Source organism: Phymastichus coffea, unplaced genomic scaffold (assembly GCF_024137745.1).
Source record: "Phymastichus coffea isolate CEN01 unplaced genomic scaffold, Cenicafe_Pcof_1.1 PCOF00003, whole genome shotgun sequence".
Classification (NCBI taxonomy): domain Eukaryota; kingdom Metazoa; phylum Arthropoda; class Insecta; order Hymenoptera; family Eulophidae; genus Phymastichus; species Phymastichus coffea.
Window position 1 is genome coordinate 13,460,585 of NW_026706814.1, and position 22,420 is coordinate 13,483,004.

The 22,420-nt window shown below is 33.3% G+C and overlaps 7 protein-coding genes across 15 annotated transcripts; 4 read left to right on the plus strand and 3 right to left on the minus strand.

The window, feature by feature from the left end:
• The first annotated feature begins 142 nt into the window (after nucleotides 1-142).
• On the plus strand, nucleotides 143-9,478 carry LOC131666408 (RNA-binding protein 33-like). Of its 2 annotated transcripts, XM_058939069.1 has the most exons (12): nucleotides 143-194; nucleotides 751-850; nucleotides 3,098-3,726; nucleotides 3,841-4,499; nucleotides 4,614-4,862; nucleotides 4,948-5,042; nucleotides 5,121-5,288; nucleotides 5,366-5,686; nucleotides 5,765-5,918; nucleotides 6,001-6,116; nucleotides 6,863-7,333; nucleotides 8,828-9,478. In XM_058939069.1, exons 1-12 carry the CDS (start codon nucleotides 184-186, stop codon nucleotides 9,011-9,013), a joined length of 3,159 nt encoding a protein of 1,052 aa, XP_058795052.1. In that variant the 5' UTR covers nucleotides 143-183; the 3' UTR covers nucleotides 9,014-9,478. The 2 variants fall into 2 exon arrangements, with proteins under 2 accessions (XP_058795052.1, XP_058795043.1); XM_058939060.1 differs by having other exon boundaries at nucleotides 3,841-4,862; nucleotides 8,828-9,477.
• A 116-nt stretch (nucleotides 9,479-9,594) lies between these two features.
• Nucleotides 9,595-13,449, minus strand: LOC131666419 (heat shock protein 60A). Its single transcript, XM_058939081.1, has 5 exons — nucleotides 13,114-13,449; nucleotides 11,967-12,384; nucleotides 11,309-11,895; nucleotides 10,934-11,237; nucleotides 9,595-10,858 (listed from the first exon to the last, which is right to left on the minus strand). The coding sequence occupies exons 2-5, from the start codon at nucleotides 12,382-12,384 to the stop codon at nucleotides 10,452-10,454; spliced, it is 1,716 nt and encodes a 571-aa protein (XP_058795064.1). The 5' UTR covers nucleotides 13,114-13,449; the 3' UTR covers nucleotides 9,595-10,451.
• A 947-nt stretch (nucleotides 13,450-14,396) lies between these two features.
• Nucleotides 14,397-15,520, plus strand: LOC131664170 (10 kDa heat shock protein, mitochondrial). Its single transcript, XM_058935060.1, has 3 exons — nucleotides 14,397-14,541; nucleotides 14,902-15,069; nucleotides 15,154-15,520. Exons 1-3 carry the CDS (start codon nucleotides 14,539-14,541, stop codon nucleotides 15,295-15,297), a joined length of 315 nt encoding a protein of 104 aa, XP_058791043.1. The 5' UTR covers nucleotides 14,397-14,538; the 3' UTR covers nucleotides 15,298-15,520.
• On the minus strand, nucleotides 15,519-17,372 carry LOC131664164 (something about silencing protein 10). Its single transcript, XM_058935055.1, has 4 exons — nucleotides 17,236-17,372; nucleotides 17,128-17,155; nucleotides 16,412-16,989; nucleotides 15,519-16,338 (listed from the first exon to the last, which is right to left on the minus strand). Exons 2-4 carry the CDS (start codon nucleotides 17,142-17,144, stop codon nucleotides 15,620-15,622), a joined length of 1,314 nt encoding a protein of 437 aa, XP_058791038.1. The 5' UTR covers nucleotides 17,145-17,155; nucleotides 17,236-17,372; the 3' UTR covers nucleotides 15,519-15,619.
• A 639-nt stretch (nucleotides 17,373-18,011) lies between these two features.
• Nucleotides 18,012-19,056, plus strand: LOC131666369 (large ribosomal subunit protein bL20m). Its single transcript, XM_058938994.1, has 3 exons — nucleotides 18,012-18,493; nucleotides 18,613-18,723; nucleotides 18,801-19,056. The coding sequence occupies exons 1-3, from the start codon at nucleotides 18,407-18,409 to the stop codon at nucleotides 19,047-19,049; spliced, it is 447 nt and encodes a 148-aa protein (XP_058794977.1). The 5' UTR covers nucleotides 18,012-18,406; the 3' UTR covers nucleotides 19,050-19,056.
• A 289-nt stretch (nucleotides 19,057-19,345) lies between these two features.
• On the minus strand, nucleotides 19,346-21,463 carry LOC131666346 (triosephosphate isomerase). Of its 3 annotated transcripts, none has more exons than XM_058938969.1 (4): nucleotides 21,375-21,463; nucleotides 20,474-20,632; nucleotides 19,809-20,062; nucleotides 19,346-19,732 (listed from the first exon to the last, which is right to left on the minus strand). In XM_058938969.1, exons 2-4 carry the CDS (start codon nucleotides 20,580-20,582, stop codon nucleotides 19,352-19,354), a joined length of 744 nt encoding a protein of 247 aa, XP_058794952.1. In that variant the 5' UTR covers nucleotides 20,583-20,632; nucleotides 21,375-21,463; the 3' UTR covers nucleotides 19,346-19,351. The 3 variants fall into 3 exon arrangements, with proteins under 3 accessions (XP_058794952.1, XP_058794943.1, XP_058794934.1); XM_058938960.1 differs by lacking the exon at nucleotides 21,375-21,463 and adding an exon at nucleotides 21,173-21,293; XM_058938951.1 differs by lacking the exon at nucleotides 21,375-21,463 and adding an exon at nucleotides 21,019-21,121.
• Nucleotides 20,989-22,347, plus strand: LOC131666376 (INO80 complex subunit C). Of its 6 annotated transcripts, none has more exons than XM_058939039.1 (4): nucleotides 20,989-21,078; nucleotides 21,734-21,926; nucleotides 22,005-22,072; nucleotides 22,187-22,347. In XM_058939039.1, the coding sequence occupies exons 2-4, from the start codon at nucleotides 21,743-21,745 to the stop codon at nucleotides 22,316-22,318; spliced, it is 384 nt and encodes a 127-aa protein (XP_058795022.1). In that variant the 5' UTR covers nucleotides 20,989-21,078; nucleotides 21,734-21,742; the 3' UTR covers nucleotides 22,319-22,347. The 6 variants fall into 6 exon arrangements, with proteins under 6 accessions (XP_058795022.1, XP_058795014.1, XP_058795006.1 ...); XM_058939031.1 differs by lacking the exon at nucleotides 20,989-21,078 and adding an exon at nucleotides 21,112-21,245; XM_058939023.1 differs by lacking the exon at nucleotides 20,989-21,078 and adding an exon at nucleotides 21,342-21,475.
• Nucleotides 22,348-22,420: the final 73 nt, after the last annotated feature.

Here is a 22,420-nt window from a genome sequence, read left to right on the forward strand (position 1 = left end):
TAAATTAATATTACATTTCTTGTAGTAATTATTATATATTTCTTAGTAACTTTAATCATAATTCGAGAGATATCGATTAATCGAATGAGCAGGCTTGGCTTGAGAAAATTATACACGATCATCGATTCGTCTCTTCCTCTTCATGAACCCACACGCAAGCGAGGGACGAAGTGAAATAGAACGATGTCAGATCAGTGAGTATTTTTCTATGTTTTCTACAAATAAAACTTATACTTTTAGTGTAACAATATATTGTAAACTGTCTATAAGTAGTTAAGTACACTTTTAAAACACTAATTTCGCGGTATTTCGCTTGTAAAATCTGAATGTTTGCAAATGCGTCTGTTACATCTACGATGAAGGTTAGCGATGATATCGCCTTTACAAGATGACGTAGTTAGCATCTGTGCTGACTGCTGGCTACTTCGTATCAAACCTTAAAACTACAGTCGAAACAATATCATCCATTATTTTATGTTATTCCGTTATATTATTGTTTATAAAATATATTATGCAATATAATCGTATAAAAAGATCTTGCTGTCTATTAAATACCTACGTTTAATACATTAAAAGGATTGGATTCAATACATTAACAGTTTTACATATATTATTTGGCTTTCATAGTGCGTGTGTCTTTTTAGCTAGAATTTGGAACAACCGTGGCAACGTACATTTTGATTTATAATTACCGTTAGCCATTATTTGAAAAAAATGTCTAATTTTCTATTGGTTTTATTCTTTGTTTAGTGATGATATCTTGCTGGACGAAGATCTTGGAGACGAAGAATACGACTTGGGTAACGACGAGGAAGAAGCGCTTTTAGCCGATGACAATGATTTTGAGAGGGTGAGCGTACAAGCGGCATATTCATTTTTGTTCGCTTAATGCCGCACATTTGTAATAATTTTAGATAAATACTATAAGGCAAAAATTATTTTTAGCATAAGCGTTAAAATTATTCGACTATCTTGACTATCTTAAGCTATAAATATTTATCCAGCATGATTTTATTTTTTCTAACTATAAGTTTTATTGCGGAAATGACCCCTTGTTGGTTATATGCACAAAAATTAAGTTACTTGTTTGAATTTGATATAAGGTGAAATTCTGAGTCCCTCGTATTGTAATACCTTTGATTAATCAAAACTTTGCTTTCTGGCTGAAAGACTGTGTACACACTAGTCTATGCCGCACTAAGCTATCCGTGTATCATGTTGATACTTTGCAATATTTCTATGCTGTATTGCAACCTGAACCAAACAGAAAAAAAATGAAAAAAATAAACTAAAAAAGAAAAAAAACATAAAAAAAGAAAAAAGAAAAAAACTATTAGATGAAAAGAAAAGAATAACAAAGTTGCAGTTTTATTGCTTGCATATTTTTGAAATTTCATCAATTAAAAAATCTTTAAAAAGTTTAGATTATTCTAAACTTGTATTGGAGTGGATGAATAGTGTGTGATTGCAATGTATGTTTAGGGGTGCTGAATAGAATACTTTTAATCAATAAACTGATCCAAAGGAAAAGAAGTGACATTTTCTCTCAAAAAGTTTCTTAATGTTAGAATGTGTAATTCATCAAATAATTTTTATTTATGAAAGTTTAAATCTTTGTTTAAGAAATAAATGTTTAGCTGCTAATAAATAACCACTTAATTTATATATTTTATATAGTTTCTTTTCCTTTGTATTGAGTATCTGCGATTATGATTTCAACCTTTTATAATGTACACATCTTTTATTTTTTTTAAATTCATTTTTTTACAAGCTATCAGAATGTACCTGACCATACGTAGGATCACTATTTATAATGTTTTCCATTCTTGTGCCACCTTCGTTAAAATGCATAAAAACTTGGTACTTATGTAAATACTGTTAAATGTCTTGCTGATTTACAGAATTTCCAAATTTTGAATGTAATTATATTCATTATGAAACTTTCCTTTCAGATTATGAATTTTTTCTTAACATAAAATTTAAATCAACTTTTTATATAAAAGATTTTGTAGATATATTAATGAATAATTTTATTTTTGAATAAATACATCAAGCCATTTAACACTTATGGGACAATATTTGGTTGTATGCTCAAATAAATTTACTCTTACAAAATGTATTTGTAAGAATAAATGGATACTCTTTTAACATCTGTCAATTGTATGAGGCGACTTGCGTACATTTTATAGATGTACAAAAGTTTATAAAAATTTTTACTAATATATTTGAATAGCTCTTTTAACATAGTTGTAATTTGTGATGCGCTTATTATTCTGTTCTGTAGCAATATACTGTTACACTCATGCCAGTAGATTTCCAATGAGTCATACTGAACAATCGAGATATAATTATGGATTTTTCAACTTAGAAAGTTCATTTCTAGCATTTCTCACTAAAATTTTTTCAATTAAATATAACCAAAATCTGTTTAATTTAAAGTAAATGAAAAATATTTTTTTAATTAAAATTCCGTTAAGCAAAATAAAAGTTATTTTATTTTTGTATAAGAATCTATACATAATGGTTATAAGAGATAAAGTTTCATTATCTAGTACCTTCTTAGTTCATATTGACACAGTAACAGAATTTTAAACACTGATAGAAATGTAAAATCATTTTGCGTTGGCTTGTAATATTCTGATAGAGCGTTTCGTTTTAATATCCTCACAGATGTTTTTAATGAAAATTACAAAAAAATTCTATAAGTAACTTTATTAGAAAGCTAAACAAACATTTTTATTGAAAAATTTCAATTCGATCAAATATTTTTTTTCATTTTCCAACTAAACATTCTACTTTGTATACTAAAATTAAGTGTTAAAAACAATTATATAGTAGTGCTCATAATTAATTTATCAATACCTCAGTAAAATGGTTTTATTATAATTATGGATTTGAAATTTGCTAAAAACATTTTGTTCATGAGCAAAAACTGTATTAATTTGGAGTACAGAGTTTATTTTCGATTAAACTCAGTAAAAAAAAGGAACCTGTTTTTCTTAGATTTAGAATGTATAATTATATGAGTAAGAATAACTTAAAAAACCCAATGCATGAAATGCATTTGATCTTTTCATACCCAATGTTCGCAATTTAGTTACCTGTGCAGCAGACCGTAAGTAAAGGAGAAGAAGAGACAGACGATGTACTGGACTTAGGTGTCACCGATGCACTTGATGACTTGGAAGCAGAAGAAGAAAATGTTCAATCTAGAAATAACAAGGATAAAGCGCAGCCAAGAGATGCTGCTAACGCTAAAAAGTTGCCCGAAATCGTATCGAAGCATACACCATCAAGGGAACCAGTTTCATCTCAGGAGAGTCAAGAGCGTCATTCGGAAGAAGAACCAGATGCGCCGCTCGTTCGGCAGCAGCAAGTTGATCTGCGAGAAAAATTGCGGGAAAAATCAAACAGTCAACGCGAGGCGTTCGCCAGAAATGGCCAGTCGACGGAAGACGACGAGTGTGAAGAAGGCAAAGAAAGACGGAACAGATTTCAAAGTGAGAGGTCCACGATTCCAAAAATGAATCACAACATACCCGATTCATTGGAAAATGTTGTAACTGCAGAACAACATAGACCGCACTATAGAAGTAGAGATAGAGTTGGTGATAGGGGTGACAGACCTGATAGAAGTGATCGAGGTGGTGATAGAGGTGACCGAGGAGATCGAAGAAACTTGCGAGGCAGAAGCAGTGGCAGATATGACATACTTCCATCCGGAAGGTAATCAAGTATTTTTATTTTTGTCAGAAGGAAAGGATTGATCTGAAATTTTATCTGATTATTCGTCACGTAACAGCTGACACATGTATTAACATTTTGGTTTTATTTCACTAGGTTTCTTCACGTTCATAATCCTCTGCCTGCGAATCAGCAACCACCATTTAGAGGACCTCTGCTGGAAAATCGACCACCATTCCCACCAGGGCCACCTAGTAATTTGTCCGGACAGCCACCGCATCATCCGATGTATCCTCATCCTAATACTCCGGCTCAACCTCCTTACCATCACCCTCTGGCCAATAGTCCTCTACCTGGGCATCCTCACTTTGGTGATCCTCGCTTACCGATTCTGCCTAATCAATTCCCGGACGGAATCAGACCTCAAGGCCCAAGATTAAACATGCCGAGGATAGACTACGGACCTCGCTGTCCACCACCACCGCCACCAGGAGCACTCAGCCTTCCTGGACCTCCAGGCCTCCATCCTTCAGGCCCACCAGGCATTCCTGGTCATCCACCCGGCCCCCCAGGAATACCTCCTGGACCACCCGGTGTTTCGGGCCCACCCGTACCTGGACCAGCATATAACTGTCAGCCGAGTCAGCCACCGTTTGGATCAAATCAAGGCATGTTTCCAAACCATCAGATACATCTGCCCGAGAGAGCGCCAGCTCATCTCGGTGGTAGTCAAGGACCACCGATGGCTATGATGCAAGGACCAAGTGGACCTCACATCCCTGGCAATCAGCCTCCCATAATTCCTAGTAGTCAAGGTATCCTAGCACCAGTTTTCAATCGAGCTCAAGCTCCGGCTCAACCTGCGTCTCTTCAGAATCATCCAAATGCGTCGCCCCAAGCAGCCTATGAAAATCGAGTACAATTTCCAGATCAGCAATTTGAGAATCATCCGCCGTATGATAACCGAAACTCGTATAATCCAGCGGTTAGTCAATTCAATCACAACGCATCGCAGATAGGTCTACCTGTACCACCGTCAACGTCTCAGCAACAGCAAATGATCGTAGGTATCACCAACGTACCCAATGTGCCAAGCATACCAAATGTTCCTGCCATTCCAACTGGACATAAAATTCTCATTAATCCTCACTTTCGAGGTAATCCGATAAAAAGTGATGGTACGTACGCATTGATTTGCTCTCTGACTTAGTTTCTTCGCGTTTGGAACTTAACAAACTCATTGTGTTTTTACACTTTTTATAGGTAAAGCACCACAAGATCCCGCAGATAAGTTTGTTCAAGCACTCAAAAATGCATCTAATGCACGCGAAAATCGATCCAATAGTGCAAAACCCGATGTAAGAATTTTAATATAGTATACGATTTTGCTATTTATCAATTCATATAATGAATAAATATGTTTTTCTAATTTTCAGGATCCGTTCTCATATTTCTCAGATATGTGGCAAGAAAGCAAATCACATAAGCCGGCGAGCGCGAATCCTCGCAGATCATACTCTCCTGAAACTAATTACAAGAGCGCGACTTATGATAGCAAGTACAAGTCTGACAGCCAGTGGTCTCATAGAGATAACCATACGGAGGTATGCATATACTATTCTGTTCATTGATGTCAATATTTTACTGAGTATTTGTTAATCAAAAATTTTTATGAATACAGGAGCATAGGAGTTCTCGCGACAAATATAGAGAAAGAGACTTATCACCTCGACCTCGTAACGATCAAAAGCATTTTACTACTTCACCTGATGTTGGTCATCGAGGCGAAAGTCACAATCATAGTTCACTAAAATCCAGTGCTCATAAAGAAAAATCCAAATCGGTCATTTCTCCTTCAAAAGAAGCAAGTAGACTGGCACAGAAAAGAGCGCTCGATGAAATGTTGGAAAGGAACTTGAAGGAAGAAGAAAGTCCAAAGAAATTGCGATTGAACTCAAAGCATGCAGAACATATTGAAAAACCCTTCGAAAAAGAAGAGAAGGTAGATTTTAATTTTACAAATTTACGTATTGCCAATAAATCTTAATTTATCAAAGGCTAATGTATATTTCCGTTTTAGGAGGAAGAAATGGATCCAGAAATGAGAGAATACCGTAGAAAGATGGAAGAGCAAAAACGTCTGCGCGAAAGGATTTTACGAGAAAAAGAAAATCGTCGCAAAATGGCTGCCATGGAAAAAACAAATGCAACTTCTGCTGAATCTAATAGCTCAGGTATCTATATCAATCCAGTTATCCATTATACTCATAAGAAAACACTGATAGGTCAATATTAATTACAATAATGTAATTGCAGAGAATACGAAGCAAGAGTCCACAATCGCAAATATTGCGAAAGAAGGTGCAAAAGGAAAAACTAATCTTACACTTGCTAAAGGACGAAGCAGACTAACTAATAAACAGTCTACAGAGGTATAGCAAAAAATATCTCTTATTCCCCTTACTTCTGTAGACATGCAAATTGCGTTATTGTATCAATAGCGTACGGTATTTTATATAGTTGTTGATTTTTTTACTTTATCAATTTATTGAAAAAGAAATCTGATTAATGTGGCCATTTTTAATGTTTTTGCATAGTAATACGTGCAATTAATAATGTGATAAGCTACATGAACAACTAAATTAGTAAATCTAACTTTATTGTGTAGATTTTTAATATTTGTTTGACTCGGAAGGTGTTTTCACTCTCATTTTATCCTTTGATAAATCTGTAGATTAAGTATTTCGCGTTCTATTTCTTTCTTTGCATCACACTATGCAAAATTATACTATTTTGTCTGTTCTTCCCCTCTCTTGGATTGACAAACTTAAGTTTTTTTTTGTTTTTTTATTTATTTTTTTTTATAACAAAAAATGCACTTTTTTTAAATCAGATACTCTAATTGTACATTTTTTATTTATTTGAATAAAATTTATATTTGTAAAAGCATTTTGTTTTCCTTCATTTCCTTCAAGGGTTTTGTTTAATTATAAATTTCATGCAAATCCATAAAAAATTTCGTAAATAATTACATTTTATTGCACGTGTAGTTTTTGATCAGAAGATGTGAACAATTTATGTATAATCCAAATATAACTACTTTTGTGACTCAATATAAATACAAAAAGTGAATTAAATTGTTGCAAAATTTTCAAAACTTATAATCTTTTTGTTGTAGGAAAACCCTGCTCCCGCTCGAGTAGTGCGTACTGTTCAATTAAAAACAGCCAAAGAACAGCTACAGCAAGCAAGTGACATTGAAGGCGAAGTCGACGAGGACGAAGAAGATGACGGAGGAAAGAGTGAATTGCTGTCGCGAATCATATTAAAAAAAGTAAAGAAAGCTCAGAAAACAGCTACTCAAAAGAGCAGTGCAGTTCAGAAATCGTCGAGCAACAAGACGGTAACGGCGAATCGACAGCTGGGTCAAATAAGACAACTGCTTACCAATTCTCAAAGGATCGTCGTACAAAGTTCAACAGGAAATCCACAGAAACAAGAGCAGCTACAACGCCAAAGAATCGTCGTTAACAAAGGCCAAGAAGCTAAGAAACTTATTAAAACCAATATCGTGAAAGTCGATAATTTAGCTGCGAGTACAACCGAGGCGCAGATACGTCGAATGTGCCAAGGAATCGGCAGTATTGAGGTGACTATTTTTACGTAGAAACACTTGCCTACATCGCACTGTCGTAGCATTTATTTTGTTGCACGAAAGTGCATTCAAATTTTGCTTTTTCTATTATTATTTGCTTTGGGCCATTCTTTTTGTCTATCTAATTAATACTTTCCACCTACGACAAATATAGCTTTACTCATGAATATTCCGCTTTTTTTGATATAATATGCGAAAAAAAGTTATAAGCCAAATTATTATTTCTTTTTTAGATTATAAATGATGAGCGATTTTTGTTGTTTTTTAACACAATTATTTTATAAACTAAAGTCGAAAAAATCAAAGATATGTGATTCTAAATAATGTACTAATTTATAAGATCATCTGTCTTGTTATTGAGAAGATGAGCCATGTTAAGATTATAAATAATATTTATTTGTGTAGTAAAAATACTACTGTTATTTTTATTTATTTATTTTTTGTTATGTAGTTACAATATTCAAAATTTAAAAGCTGTCATAAATATAAAATGAAAACCTAACATTGAATTGATATATGAGCATGATATTTATTATAGAATTTTATTTAATTTCTTTTAATAATTATGGTTTGATTCTTTGTATCTTCGAATAATTTGTTTATTTTACAAACGTTTTATTAAAAAGTGTGCCTTTACCCTATGCTTATTACTACCTGTAGTCTCTTGTAGCTATACTGCGTTAAACTAGACTGGTACCGTTAATCATATTTTACAATGTGATGAGCTGTATAATAATTTTATTATTTTACTGATTATATATGATTTATATGAAAGCTATGGAAATATTTTTGAGACATTTAGACAAACGAAAAAGCTGATGAAACAAAGTATCTATAATTTTTCAAATGTGGTTTAAAAATGCGAAAATCGCAGGAGTGGTTAGTCTTCAAACTTTTCAAAAGCTGATAATAATTTCTTTTAGCTTTCTATGTATCTTATTAGATCAGTATCAAATAGTTTTATTCATTGCTGATCTCGAGAAGAGAGAAACATGTTTGTATTTGATAAAGACTTGTGTTATCTTGTGAGCGTTATTTTTTAATAGCAAGCCGAATTTATCAAAGCGTTACGTAGTTCTATCAGCAAGGATGATCAAGCCTGAAAGTAATAAGGCTTATCTCTATTTTAATTTTGTCGAATGTTTTTTAAGTAACTCAACTATTATGAAAAACAAGAAATATTTCCATGAGCAAACTGTGCTTATTAAATAAGCATCTATGTAACAAAGACGCTTACGAGCATATTGATATACAGACAACGCAGCGTCTCGTGTCGAGCTTCTTTTCCTCAATCCGAACTTGCAAACCCTAAACGCTTTAATTAAAATACACGCTGACTGTTCTCGTGCACTACTTGTGTAAATACTCTTCTCTTCTCATTCCTCTAACTCCCAAACGTCTGCTTTTATAACTAACTGGCTATTGAATAAAACTGTGTTGGAATAATTATGGTAATGTGAGTTTTTTTCTTTTGTGTTCGTGTTGTAGAGCGTACAAATGGGAGAGGGTAATGCGACGATCGTCTTTAAGACGCAATCCGCAGCCATGGTCTTTCACAAAAAGTATCAGCGAAAAATGCTGGATTTGTCGCTGATCAAAGTTCAGCTGATACCGCAAACCACCACGCCCACCAAGGCGTCGACGGTATTGTTAAAAAATTCCGCTAAGAATTAATCTTGTATTTCAAGCGCTTGACTCTTTAGACGACGAGGATAATGGACGTTTAGTTGTGTATGTGCTGCAAAAGTGTATTATTATTTAGGACAATGGATTCTATTGACGTATCTATTTAATTCTATTTGTATATAACATGTAAAACTGATGATATATCTTGTTAATTTCTGAGTTAGTGTAATGAAAGCACTAGTAAGCATTTCTTTTTTTCGTTCAAGAGAAAACAATTGAGCTATACATAATGTAATAACTTGTATGATAAAAGTAAAAGCAAAGAACAAATTTGGCTGTTTCACGGCTGCTGTAAAAAATTATATCAATGTGGCGTGCGCACTTATCACATGCCTATATTTATAGATTAGATTTATTTCTACAAAGACCGCAAAAATATATGTCAAATGTTGTAAGACGATGTACATTCTTTTTTATAATTTGTCACTTTATTTTAGCCAACGACTACAATAAAAAAGTCAGTCAACTACATATTTGTAGTGTTTATTTAAACAAGCTACTACGACTTTTAATCGATCATTTACAAGCTATTATATAAATAAATAAAGTCACTAAAAGTACTTGATTTAACATCTCTTTTTATTTAGACTAAAAGTGGAAAATAAACATTATTGTTTTACAAAAAGTAACAGAGAACTCTAGCACACATCAACATTTTTACAAACTTGCATTCTTAACAGGATGATCCATTCGTTCACGGATTGTGACGTTTCCAAATGCACGGCATGATATTTATGTATTCTATACACAGTACGTCTTATTTTTGTCTGAATTTTTTAATGAAGATTTAGTTTGCGCAAGATTTATCAATAGATTTTCCAACAATTTTAAAAACAGAAGACGGTTAAATACATTGGATGAAGCGCTAAATTAGGTAAATAAAAACTGTAATAAAAAATCGCCTCTTGTGCAGTCTTTATGGCCATCTTGTTCAATATTTCATCGTAAGATTACTAATTAACAATACACATTACGATAATTTCTTATATAGGATCATGATCCTAAAAAATCTTTCCACTGTTCCTGAAATGTAATCGTTTGTCAATGCCATATCAAAATTATCGAACTTATAGAAAAGTCAAGTTTCGAATTATGCGTACGCGGTTTTGACAGTAATGTCAACAAACTTTTACAATGTTAATTTTTCAACGTATACACTGCTGTAAAGTAAGTAATCCTTTCATTATGCATATACTTGATAATATTCGATTAACATTTAATGGTTTTCTTTTTTTTAACTAAAATAAATATTTTCGACAAATATTTATAAGTATTGAATGATAAATGAAAAAAAATTAATCTCGTTTAAAGAGAACCATAGCTATAAATATTTGTATCGTGATGATCAATTTCGGCACGTGTGAAAAAGCGCACGAGTGGCAATATCGGTCTTTCTCTCAGTCTTTGAACGCAATGTAAGACCAGTTTACATCATACCGCCCATGCCACCCATGCCCCCCATGCCGCCCATTCCACCCATACCAGCAGGCATGGGCGGGTCTTCTTTAGGTAATTCAGTCACAACGGCCTCGGCGGTCGTCAACAGTGAAGCGACTCCAGCAGCATCGGTCAGAGCAGTACGAACAACCTTAGTTGGATCGATAATACCCTTTTCGATCATGTCAACATACTCATTGTTCATTGCATCATAGCCAAGCTTGCCTTCAGAAACTTTGGCAACAACGACACTTGCATCAACTCCAGCGTTTTGAGCGATCTGCTTGCATGGCATACGCAGAGCGTTTGCCACGATGTTGATTCCCGTCTTCTGATCCTCATTTTTAGGCTGGAGGTTGTTTAGAATTGGCGCGCATCTCAAGAGAGCGGTACCACCTGATTTTTTTATTTATCATTAAACTTAGACATTCGCTTTAATTTGAAGCTTACTTGAATTATATTGCTAATTACCTCCGGGAACAATGCCCTCTTCTACAGCAGCACGTGTAGCGTTAAGTGCGTCGTTGACACGGTCTTTTTTTTCGTTAACTTCAACTTCACTGCTTCCTCCAACTCTCAAAACGGCAACACCAGAAGCGAGTCTGGCCAATCGTTCCTGCAACTTCTCCTTTTCGTAGTCAGACGTCGTTTCTTCAATTTGATCTCTAAGTTGCTCAGCTCTTCTGTCAATGTCAACTTTTTTTCCTTTACCCTTTAATAGGAGCGTATCGTCCTTTGTAATAAGTACTTCTCCAACTTGTCCAAAATCTGTAGGCTGTAACCAAATCGATAAATTAGTTAAATATTATATATATATAAGAAACGGCTAAATTAAGCTCGCGATACCTGAACATCTTCGATTTTAACTAAGTTGGCGTCGTCTCCGAAAACGATACCGCCAGTAGCAATGGCCATGTCTTGCATCGTGGCTTTTCTATTGTCTCCAAAACCTGGAGCTTTAACAGCCGCGACTTGTAAGCCAATTTTCAAACGGTTGACAACTAAAGTTGAGAGGGCTTCACCATCGATGTCTTCAGCAATTATGACAAGTGGTTTGCGTTGAGAGTTTGCAAGTTCCAAAGCTGGAATGATGCTCTGTACTGAAGAGATTTTTTTCTCACTGAACAAGACAAGAGCATCCTGGAATTCCACTTTAGCTCCCTTAGTAGAATTGATGAAGTATGGGGAAATGTATCCACGGTCAAACTTCATTCCTTCGATTACTTCCAATTCATCGCTGAGTGTTTTACCATCTTTGACTGTAATTACACCCTCCTTTCCTACTTTCTTCATGGCATCAGAGATAAGGCTACCAATAGCAGTGTCACCGTTGGCAGAAATGGTAGCAACTTGGGCAATCTCTTCTGGGGTTGTAACTGGCTTGCTCAAGTTTTTAAGTTCCTCCTTGATTTTGTCTACAGCCATCATTACACCTAAATGAATAATTTTGTATTAGTTAAAAGTAATCATTAGCAAAATGTATGAAAAAATGTGTATAACTTACCACGTCTGATCTCAACTGGATTAGCGCCTTTACTAATTTTTTCAAAACCTTCTTTTGCAATAGCTCTGGCCAAAACTGTGGCAGTAGTGGTTCCGTCGCCAGCTTCTTCATTGGTGTTATTAGCAACGTCTTGTACTAACTTAGCTCCAATGTTCTGGAATTTATCTTTGAGTTCAACACCCTTTGCAACTGTAACACCATCCTTTGTTATTTTTGGACTACCCCAACTTTGTTCCAGAATAACATTTCTTCCTTTAGGACCCATAGTGACAGCAACAGCATCAGCCAAGATATCTACTCCTTGCAGCATCAGTGCCCGCACCTCTGCTCCAAATCGAACATCTTTAGCATAGCTACGAGACTGTAACTGCATCTGCTGTAGAGCAGCAGTGCGAAGAACAGTGGGTAATCTGAACATCTGAAATAGTAGTCACATGTTTTTTCATACTGTATTTAGTAAATACCTACTAAAAGAAAATTAAATCTAAACTAAATATATTTTCCATGTATAAGCTTTTAATAATTATTTATGAATAATTTATAGATAAACACAACTTGGATTGTGCAAAATAGTATTAGTTTTATAAATAACCGCATTTTACCATTCTTGTACAAATGACGTGTGACGAAATAAAATATTTTATGCAGGCAAAAAATTAATTCAATGCTCAAATTATTAATGTCACTGAATAAAAAAAAACAAATAATAATCATTGAAAATAACATTTCTACGTTCAAAAATAGAATGAAAGTACAAATCTAACCGCGATACTGGAGACATAAAGGTTGGCATACTCAGTGCTAGCGGCAAGCAGAGTATCACGGTTATATAAAACGCACCGCGTGGCGAGATAGTACGTTGCCGAGCGACGACGATTTACATAAATTTTTTAAATTAATATATGCTTGAAAGTATAGGAAATTGAATACAAAATTTCCAATACGATTACGCACGATTAGAGAAAAAAGAAAAAATCTTATTAATTCATGTTTGAATGGTCATCGGTAGTACATCTACGAAGTCTCATTACTTCTTACCATGCGACCGCAAGCAGCAGAACGTGAAAAAGAAAAATCAAAGTACCGGCAACAATTTCTAGCAAAATTTATACAACGTTGATTTCAAAGATATGTCAAAAGGTCTTACCTTGATTTCCAAACTTAAAAAGCACGGCTACGAGGGATAGTTAGTGAAATCGCGTTGAACGAGTGCACGAGTTGCACAAGGCGCGAGTAGAATGAAGAGTCGAAAAGCAGCGGTGCGAGAGAGGAGATATCACATGGGGCGCCGCCGCTCCCCCCTTCCACCAAAATGCGTCACCGCTTAACCTCCAACTGTGTCTCTCGAATTATCCAGAAGCTTTGAGCAATGAAAAAGGGATGTAAAAAAATCAATTCCTACATTTACAAAATAATTTTCAAAACTGTTTCAGATTTATTTTAAAATTTGGACAAAATTCTTTTCATTAATTTGTCGATAAAGCAAGCACGTTGGACCGGCATTCGGTAATTTTCTAGAAAGTACTACACGCTTATGACGCAACCGATCGGCAGCCGCCAATCATTTGGTTTTGTCATTGTCATTTAAAAAAGAATTTTGCTACATAAAAGCGTTTATGGCCAACTTTATAATAAAGTCATGAAAAAAATTATGTTGGTATTTGAAAAAGCCATATATTTTATCAATGAATAAAACATGAGAATGATTTTATCATTTGTATGTGAAAGAGAATTTTCGGTTTTCTTTATGAATTATCGCTCTTTTTCTTGATAACTAAACGAGAAACAATCGAACGTTGAACTTTTGAGTCTCCCCTTGAAAAGATATTTCTTTTATTCGTTCACGTTATAAATAGTTCATGTCGAGAGCAATGTCTCATAATGTTTATTTTGTGACTACCATACATATATTGCAAGTTCACTTGTTTTTTTAAGGGCGTTCTAAAAGAAAAAAGAATGAAGATTTTTCCGAGAAACTTACAGGACAAAAATATTCACTGGATAATCTAAAGATTGAGAAATCTTTAATGATCTTTCTCGCAAAGTTGAAATGATTTTGATAAAATGGGCGAAACACGTGGACGGACGCTAAAATGCAACGGTGCGCCGTGACCATGTGGTCGTTCTGCACGCTGGAGCCACATGTTTTTACACGAATAGTATTGAACAAAATTTTTAGCTAAATGGAACTGAATTTTAAAAATTCGATCAGCTTTTTTAAAATTCAATTTTTAGCATAAAATTTATTGACTTGGATAAATTGTTCTGACTATTTTCATATTCAGAACAAATTATTATCTTTCTGAATAGCCGGTTACGTAATCCAGCCATATTCGGAGTAGTCGAGCAAGAAAGAGATAGATAACCGTGGAGCAATAAGAAGGGGAAATAAGGCACTCATAGCATACACGCGTTGCGAACGGCGGAAGATTCGAGAAGGAGGAGAAAAGAGCGAAAGCGTACTTGGCCGCAGATCGACACGGACGCCGGCAGAGGTTTCATAGGTTACTCACGCAGCGCGTGCACGAGGTTTTACTCTGTGTTTCTTGCTTCTGTAAAACATATTTTAATTATGGTAAGTTAATTTACATTTCATAATTACAAGATTAATTCTCAAATAGCCATCAAGGTTTGAATGTGTATATATTTAGAAAGTAAAATATGATAAAATGGTGTTGAACGGGTTGATCCAACGAGGATGTATTGCATAGGAATAGATTGTCTCGTGTATTATCTCCTAAATACGTAATTACGTAATTAAAAAAAATTTTCAGGATGTAAATATCCCATAAATACTTTTGAATGAAAAATTAATGCTGTTAACTTTTTTCAATTTTCAATTATCTAATTTTGAAAAAATTGAAAATTCTAAGATGAAATTTCTTAAAATCTTGATCATGAATTTGTGTTAATGAAACCATGTAACAACTTTCAGGCTGCTGCAGCTGCTGTTAAAAGGCTTATTCCTCTGTTTGACAGAGTACTCATACAGCGAGCAGAAGCTGTCACTAAAACCAAGGGAGGGATTGTTATTCCTGAGAAAGCACAAGGCAAAGTTTTGCGAGGAACTGTTGTAGCGATAGGACCAGGACAAAGAAATGATGTATGTATTTTCCATCTCCAATATCTGCGTAAATAATTTAATCACTTGAAAATTAAATTATACAAATATTTTTTGTTTGTACAGAAAGGAGAACACATTCCACCAAGTATCAAGGTTGGAGATACTGTTCTACTTCCTGAATATGGTGGAACCAAAGTAGAGCTTGAAGAAAACAAAGAATATCATTTGTTCCGTGAATCAGATATCTTGGCTAAATTGGAAGCTTAAGACACTTTAGTTTGTCATAGGTTAATTATTGTGATTGTCATGAACCGAATGTGTATCTGACGAAAATTATGAAGTCAAATGTCATTGCATAAATGGACTGTTAAGCCTGTACTGTCTTACAGACACTTGTTACTTGAATTACGTTTTTTTAAAGTCTGTTAGCATTTAGGTATCATTGTTTCATACTTATTCCACTTAATAAAGAATTTATTCATTCTAAGAAGTTTTTACATTTTACATTTTACATTTACATATAAAACCTATATTACATAATACTTGAATAATGTATTTTATTTTTGAATAATCATTTACAGTGTAAAATTTATTTAAGCTTAATACTCTTCTTAACACTAGCTTTGATACCAGATATTTCTCCATCATATTTGGTAATTTCTTTTCTAACTGGTCGAATAGCTCCTTTTCTACGAATAATAGCTTTGCGATACTTATTTCTGTGTTTAACTCTAGGATTGCGTTGCTCCTTCTTCCTGTGTGGGGTGAGACCCCTATTTTTGGCTATTTGATATGTTATACCTCTCTTTTCGAGATCATTTTTAGTTTCCTTATTTTCTTCATCATATTCTAAATGATTGAAGTCTGATTTTGGTATTTCTTCATAATCTTCATCAGAATTAAAATCTTCAAATACAACCTTCTTTTTATATTTCTTACTACCACTGACTTCAAGTTCGATATTTTTAATAGTTTTATTTACAGTATTTGTTTCAACTGAACTATACAAAGATTCTCCATTTTTGTTTGCTTCTAGAATTAGTTGAACTTTATCTAAAAGATCTCCTTGACATTCCTCAAACTGTGATAGTAATTGGCGATACTGCGCTAATCTCTTTATTACAGGATGGGAAGCAACTGATTCTCTCTTTGATTTCAACATTAAATAAAAAGAAATATTTATACAATAGTGTAAAAGCAAATCATACTTTTTTCTTATAAAATTAGTTGCAAAACAATCTGGACAATTTGAATTTTCTACAAGATTCAGAAAAGGTCCTAAGATAGTCTTCATTTCTGTTAATCTTTCTAGAATAAATAAAAACCATATTAATTACAAGATCTTATACAATAACTTACACAGAAAGAATAAAAGAATTACCTGAAAAGTCAGTTACCAGAGGTACAAATTCTGGACTTTCTTTCTCTAGAAGTTCTTGTTTCTGTCTTTTACTTAATTTACTTAAATCAGTTTTAATGTGTTCCCCATCTTTATCAAAATCAGTGTCATCTTTTCTTGATATTACTAAATCTAAACCAAAATCAGCTTCATCAAGCTGTTCAGCTATTCTTTTTTGCAAATTTCTAGCTTCCTGTTCTTCCATTTCAGCATCAGCAATATCTTTTTGACTAACAGAAGTATAATCTGGATCGACATAATCAGCAGAATAATATGCCTGTTTCCTTTTACCCCAAGCTTTTTCATTGGGTAAATCAAATTTTTCTTCAAGACCTTCAATATCGGATGCCATTGAGTCTCTTTCATCTTCATCTTCATCTGCATCTTCATCCTCAAATCCCATAACTTCATCCTCACTATCATAATTTCTTTTCTGCCTTTTTTGGCGTATTTTTTCTAATAACTTTCTTTCACCATCTGATAACTCTTCTTCCGAATCTACCATTGCATTCATATCTATATCTTCCATTTCTTCATCAGATACTTCATTATCTGCAACTCTGAAAGTCAAAATAAAATTTTATTTTTATATAAATAATATTTCTGTACGCTCATTGTATATTGCGTATGAGCAATGGAATATTTGACGGATCATGTAATACGTATCGTTCAATAATCGATTTGCACCTTATACTGACCTATTTCTCTTAGACATTTTTGTATATTCTTCTCAATACGATTTATAATAAATTATAAAAATATATGAAACACAAATAATGATTATATTTAAAATTCATGTATCATACTTATTCAACGCTTGGACGCTACTGCAGAAAGCAGAAAACTAAATACCGAATTACCGAACACGCGGAGCATGGAAATAGTAATGCGGAATTTCTATATACAATGTATAGTATTATTTAGAAAGTGTTGGACAAGAAGCCACCATATTGCTGATTCTCCAATAGACGCACAAAAATCGTGTGCGACAAGCACTTTCTAGTGACTTTTCTACTGCTGCCAACTTGAAATGGTCAAATGTTTAACATAAACTCAAAATTACTAGACAAACTTAAATACAACTAGTATATTTTTAAAAAGCGTATTCAAATTATTCAAAATATTACCCAATAGTTACCACTAAAATATTGTTCAGATTAATTATAATATTAAAAACGTTTGAAAATTGTAGTAATTTCGTTATCACTTATGAGATTATGTTGTATAAAATTGCAAAGTTAGGTTATTTTGAATTCTTACGTTGGCAGAAATTTGTTGCGTGGAGAATCTTCATAAGGGTCTGTCTCCATAGGGCCTGCCTGAGTCCGTCCGAGCCGGCCGAGATTTTTTATGGGCACGCCATCTCTATAATTTCGTATCCAATGGCGAGTTTCATAGTGAATGGCTGCGTTTACATAAACGAGCCCGATCGGACGCAGCCAATACGAGAAACGCATGAACACGAAATTATAGAGATGGCGTGCCCATAAAAAATCTCGGCCGGCTCGGACGGACTCAGGCAGGCCCTATGGAGACAGACCCTAAGACTCCGGTTCATGGAGACTGTATACAGGGGGCCTATTCTGAAAAAAAATTTTAGCACGGGGCCTATTCTGAAAAAAAATTTTAGCACATGTCATAAGCATTTATCACATCTAAAGTGATTAATTCTGTGGTAAACTGAAGTGACAAACTGATTTACCACAAAATTTTTTTTCAGAATAGGCCCCCAGGAGGCGAGGCAGGCCTATACCGAATAATTAAATGGGACTGTTTGGTGAATCGTGCGTGGTACGTGTTAATACATCGATATTATCGATACCAATATTATCGATCGTAGCTCTTGCACATGGTTTCTTATATTCGTATTCATATATAAGATAAACCATAACCTCCTCGCTGTTTTGCCTCGTATTAAAATTAACAAAAGCTGATTATGAAGTAAGAATAGTTTAATTGCAAATTAAATTTGGAAAAATGGTTCTTCAATCTTTAGTACGATATGCAAGATCAAGGGGACCTGATGAGTTTTGGCGAAAAAGACGTATCTTCAAATTATCAGCTGTAAATACCTTTACTTGCTTTTTTAATAGATGTATTTAACTCTCTTTAAGTTTGATTGTCATTACTTTAATATTCAAATATTTATGTAAGCTTTTATATTTTGTATTCATAATTTGTAGCACTTTAAAGGACGTTTTAGAAATTGTTATAGTATGGCTATTAGAGCAGTGCACCGATCTTTACAATTTGCAACCAAAGGAAGACAAGCTCAAAGATCATACCAGAGAATGGTAATAAATAACTACTTTAACATATTAATTAATTCAATTTTTAACAACAGAGTGTCTATTATTTGATTTATTTGTAGGTGTCACATGAAAGAGTTGATGCAGCTTGTATAGAACATGGTATGAATTTGAAAGCATTGAAAGAAGGTTTATTAAGGTGTAATATTCTCTTGAATTCTAAAAGTTTGGCTGAGCTAGCAGTGTGGGAACCACGTACCTTCAAATCAATTGTTAAAATAGCATGTGCCAGAGTTAAACAAGATGGTTTGAATATAATTAAGAATTTACAAAAGCCTACTGGAGTTATTAATAGAGGAGAGATCAAGTAATTATCATTTTTTATGATAAAATGTTTTGTAAATAAATACAGCATTATTATTTGTAATCTAAATTTACTGTTTCATTTTGCTTCACATTTTTACAGCATTTACAATGATGATAAATTAACTGTAATAGTACTAACAGTTATAATATTTTTCTGATAGCTAATTTTTTAAAAATATTTTGTTTTTAAGAAAATCACATCTGAACATAAGGGTTAAGCATGTAGACCTCATATTAAAATTAAAAGAATGTAATATCTTAGTCTGCATTGGAACACAATAGTTTTGATTTTTATTTACGTTCCATTTCACTGTTTTGCATTGACAATCTTAATAAAATCAGGTTTTAGAGAAGCTCCTCCTACAAGGAATCCATCAATATCCTTCTCTTTAGCTAAATCTTTAGCATTATCTGCAGTCACTGAACCACCATAAATAATTCTCACAGATTCTGCTACTACTGGGCTGACATTTTTAGCAAACCATGCTCGAAGTTTGTCATGGACATCTTGAGCTTGTTGAGGAGTAGCAGTCTTACCAGTACCAATGGCCCACACTGGCTCATATGCTACAACCACATTATCCCATGACTTGATTTTGTCAGCAATTGCTTTTGTTTGTCTGAATACAACTTCTTCGGTTTTTCCAGACTCTCTTTCTTCCAATTTCTCACCAATACAAGCAATCACCTTGTAGCATTAAAAAGCCTTGTATTATCCAGAAAAGTTCAGCAAAAGTTATAGTATATAAGATTTATCAACATACTTTCACACCAGCTTCCAAAGCATGAGCAGTTTTTTCAGCAACTAGTTCATCATTCTCTCCAAACACATTTCTTCGTTCAGAGTGACCTAGAATCACCCATGAGATCCCATTATCTAAAAGCATAGCAGGGCTTATTTCTCCAGTAAAAGCACCTTTTGGTACTTTATAACAGTTTTGTGCACTAATGCCTATATTATTAGGCAAGATCCCTTTTGTGTACGATAAATATATTGCAGGAACTCCAACAACAACCTCTGAAAAATAAATAAGTTTAGTTATACCATTATTTATTGACAGTGATAAATCTAGTTATCTAAAATAATTAAAATAAACAAATTATTAAAATTCTTATAGTTCTGAGATCATGTCAATGAAATTGAAAAAATCTTAAGATTTCATTTACTCAATCTGATGTAATCAAAAAAGAATTTTTCTTAAGAATGCTTTACAATTCTATAAATAAAGCCTTTATGATTTCAAAATGATAATTTTTTCAAAGTAATTTTGGAAAGCTTTAAAGAATTTGTATATCAGTTGAACACTGGATAAACACTACTAATTGGAGTTACATTAATAAATTTGACTAAATAAATGAAAAGCTCCCATAACAAATTAACGTGACTTATAAAATGTAATCTGAATAATTAAAAATATATTCTACATACCAACATTAGGATCAAGGGGCCCGGCTTTCAAGAATGCGACAATATCGTCAATTTCTTTCTTATTACCGTTCATCTTCCAATTACCTCCAACGAAAAATTTACGTGCCATTTTGACTGAATTCGACTGTTGCCTCGTAAAAGGCGAAAAACTGTAATAATCTGTAAAAATTCACAAAAAAGTATAACAGTAAAATGCCCAACTGTCCTTACGACCTTCAAGCTGTCTCAAAGGTGAATCCAAATCTCAATCCGCGATGCCTATCCCCAGATTGTTCCCTCCTACGTCCCCACTATTTTTGTATTATGCGCCTGCTCAGCACATGCGTTTTATTCTATATATATATTTATATATATATATATATATATCAAAATATCGATAAGTCGGATGATATTATATTGTATTAGTTATACTGATTTTGTTAATATTCTTTACTTATAGATATTAATTTTAAATTTTTATATAAAACTGACTTTGCTATTGTAATTATTGCAACGTATATGCTCATGATGAAAATTAGAAGTTGATTATATAATAAGCCACATACTGCAGTTTTGTGACTGATGGTAAAAAGCTTTCGGGATTACAAATAAAAGTTTAAGAAAACGTAATTTCATTTTCATTTAAACAACTGCATCACCTTTGATTATGCAACTGCTACTTTCATTGATCACATATGTGAATGGAATCGTAACACGTACCCTTCGAAGACAAGCAGAGTGAATAATCGATATTTCGTGTAACCAAGAAAAACTTTTGCTGTCACATGTATAGGTGTTGGGAAATTTTTGTTACTTTACATTAGTTTTTACAACAAAATATCAGTTTTATTATTTAAGTAAAAAAGAATATTTAAGTGACTTGTTTCATGAAAATTGTAAAAAAATAATGGAATATTTTTACCGTTACTTTATTCAAGCGTATCAATATATCCTATACTCAAACATCAGTAGAACTGACTATAGTAGTCTTTAAACGTCGCAAATAGTTGGTAGTCGAAATAGGTATTATGCTTCAAAATAATGATCGTGTTTTGGTTAAGTACATCAGGTTATCTTTTGGTTTTTTCTAAAATATACTTGATTTTTTAAATATTTTAAGTATTATTAGAACAAATATTTTATCTTGTTAGTTAAAAATAATAAGTGAAGTAATTAAACACTTATATTTTCAACTGTCCATTACATACAAATAAAAATTATATCTTCATATTTTTTTATCGAACAATTAAGGTTTGTCTAATAAATATTTACATCTCATAGTTTTATTTTATGATGGTGAATGAAGAAGGAAGTGGTGAATCAAATAAAAAGCCTGCACCTATCTTTAAAAATAAATCGCTTAAAGAAAAATCTCGATCTACAAACAATTCAGGGAAAAAAAGAATTTGGAGATCTCTGAAGCAAATTTTAGCTCAAGAACGTACTTTACCCTGGCCCCCTGAAGCAGTCCATTGTGAGTTGTATTTGAAATTCAATAATCTACATAAAATTTGCATTGTATTTATTGCTCCATTTCGTTTTACAATTATAGACAGCTCAATAAATGCACCGCCTAGTTTCAAACCAGCAAAAAAATACTCCGACATATCAGGCTTACCAGTAAGTAAAAAAATTTAGTTCATATTATCAATTACCAATTATTCATTTTATACAAAGTTAAAAAAGATGCACATTTAAATACGAGTGGTAAATAAAGTACTAATGGATTTACAGGCACATTATACAGATCCACAGACAAAGCTGTATTTCGCAAGTGCAGATGAATTTATGACAGTACGAAGTTTACCGATGGATATTACAGCTGGGTATTTAGCTCTTCGTGGTGCATCTAATATTGTAGGATAAAAACTCCTTAATCTGCATATACTTAATCCATTACATTACTTCAACATTCACTGTTATAAAAATTCATTGCATAACTTATTTCAAGAGTTGCATAGCAATTAC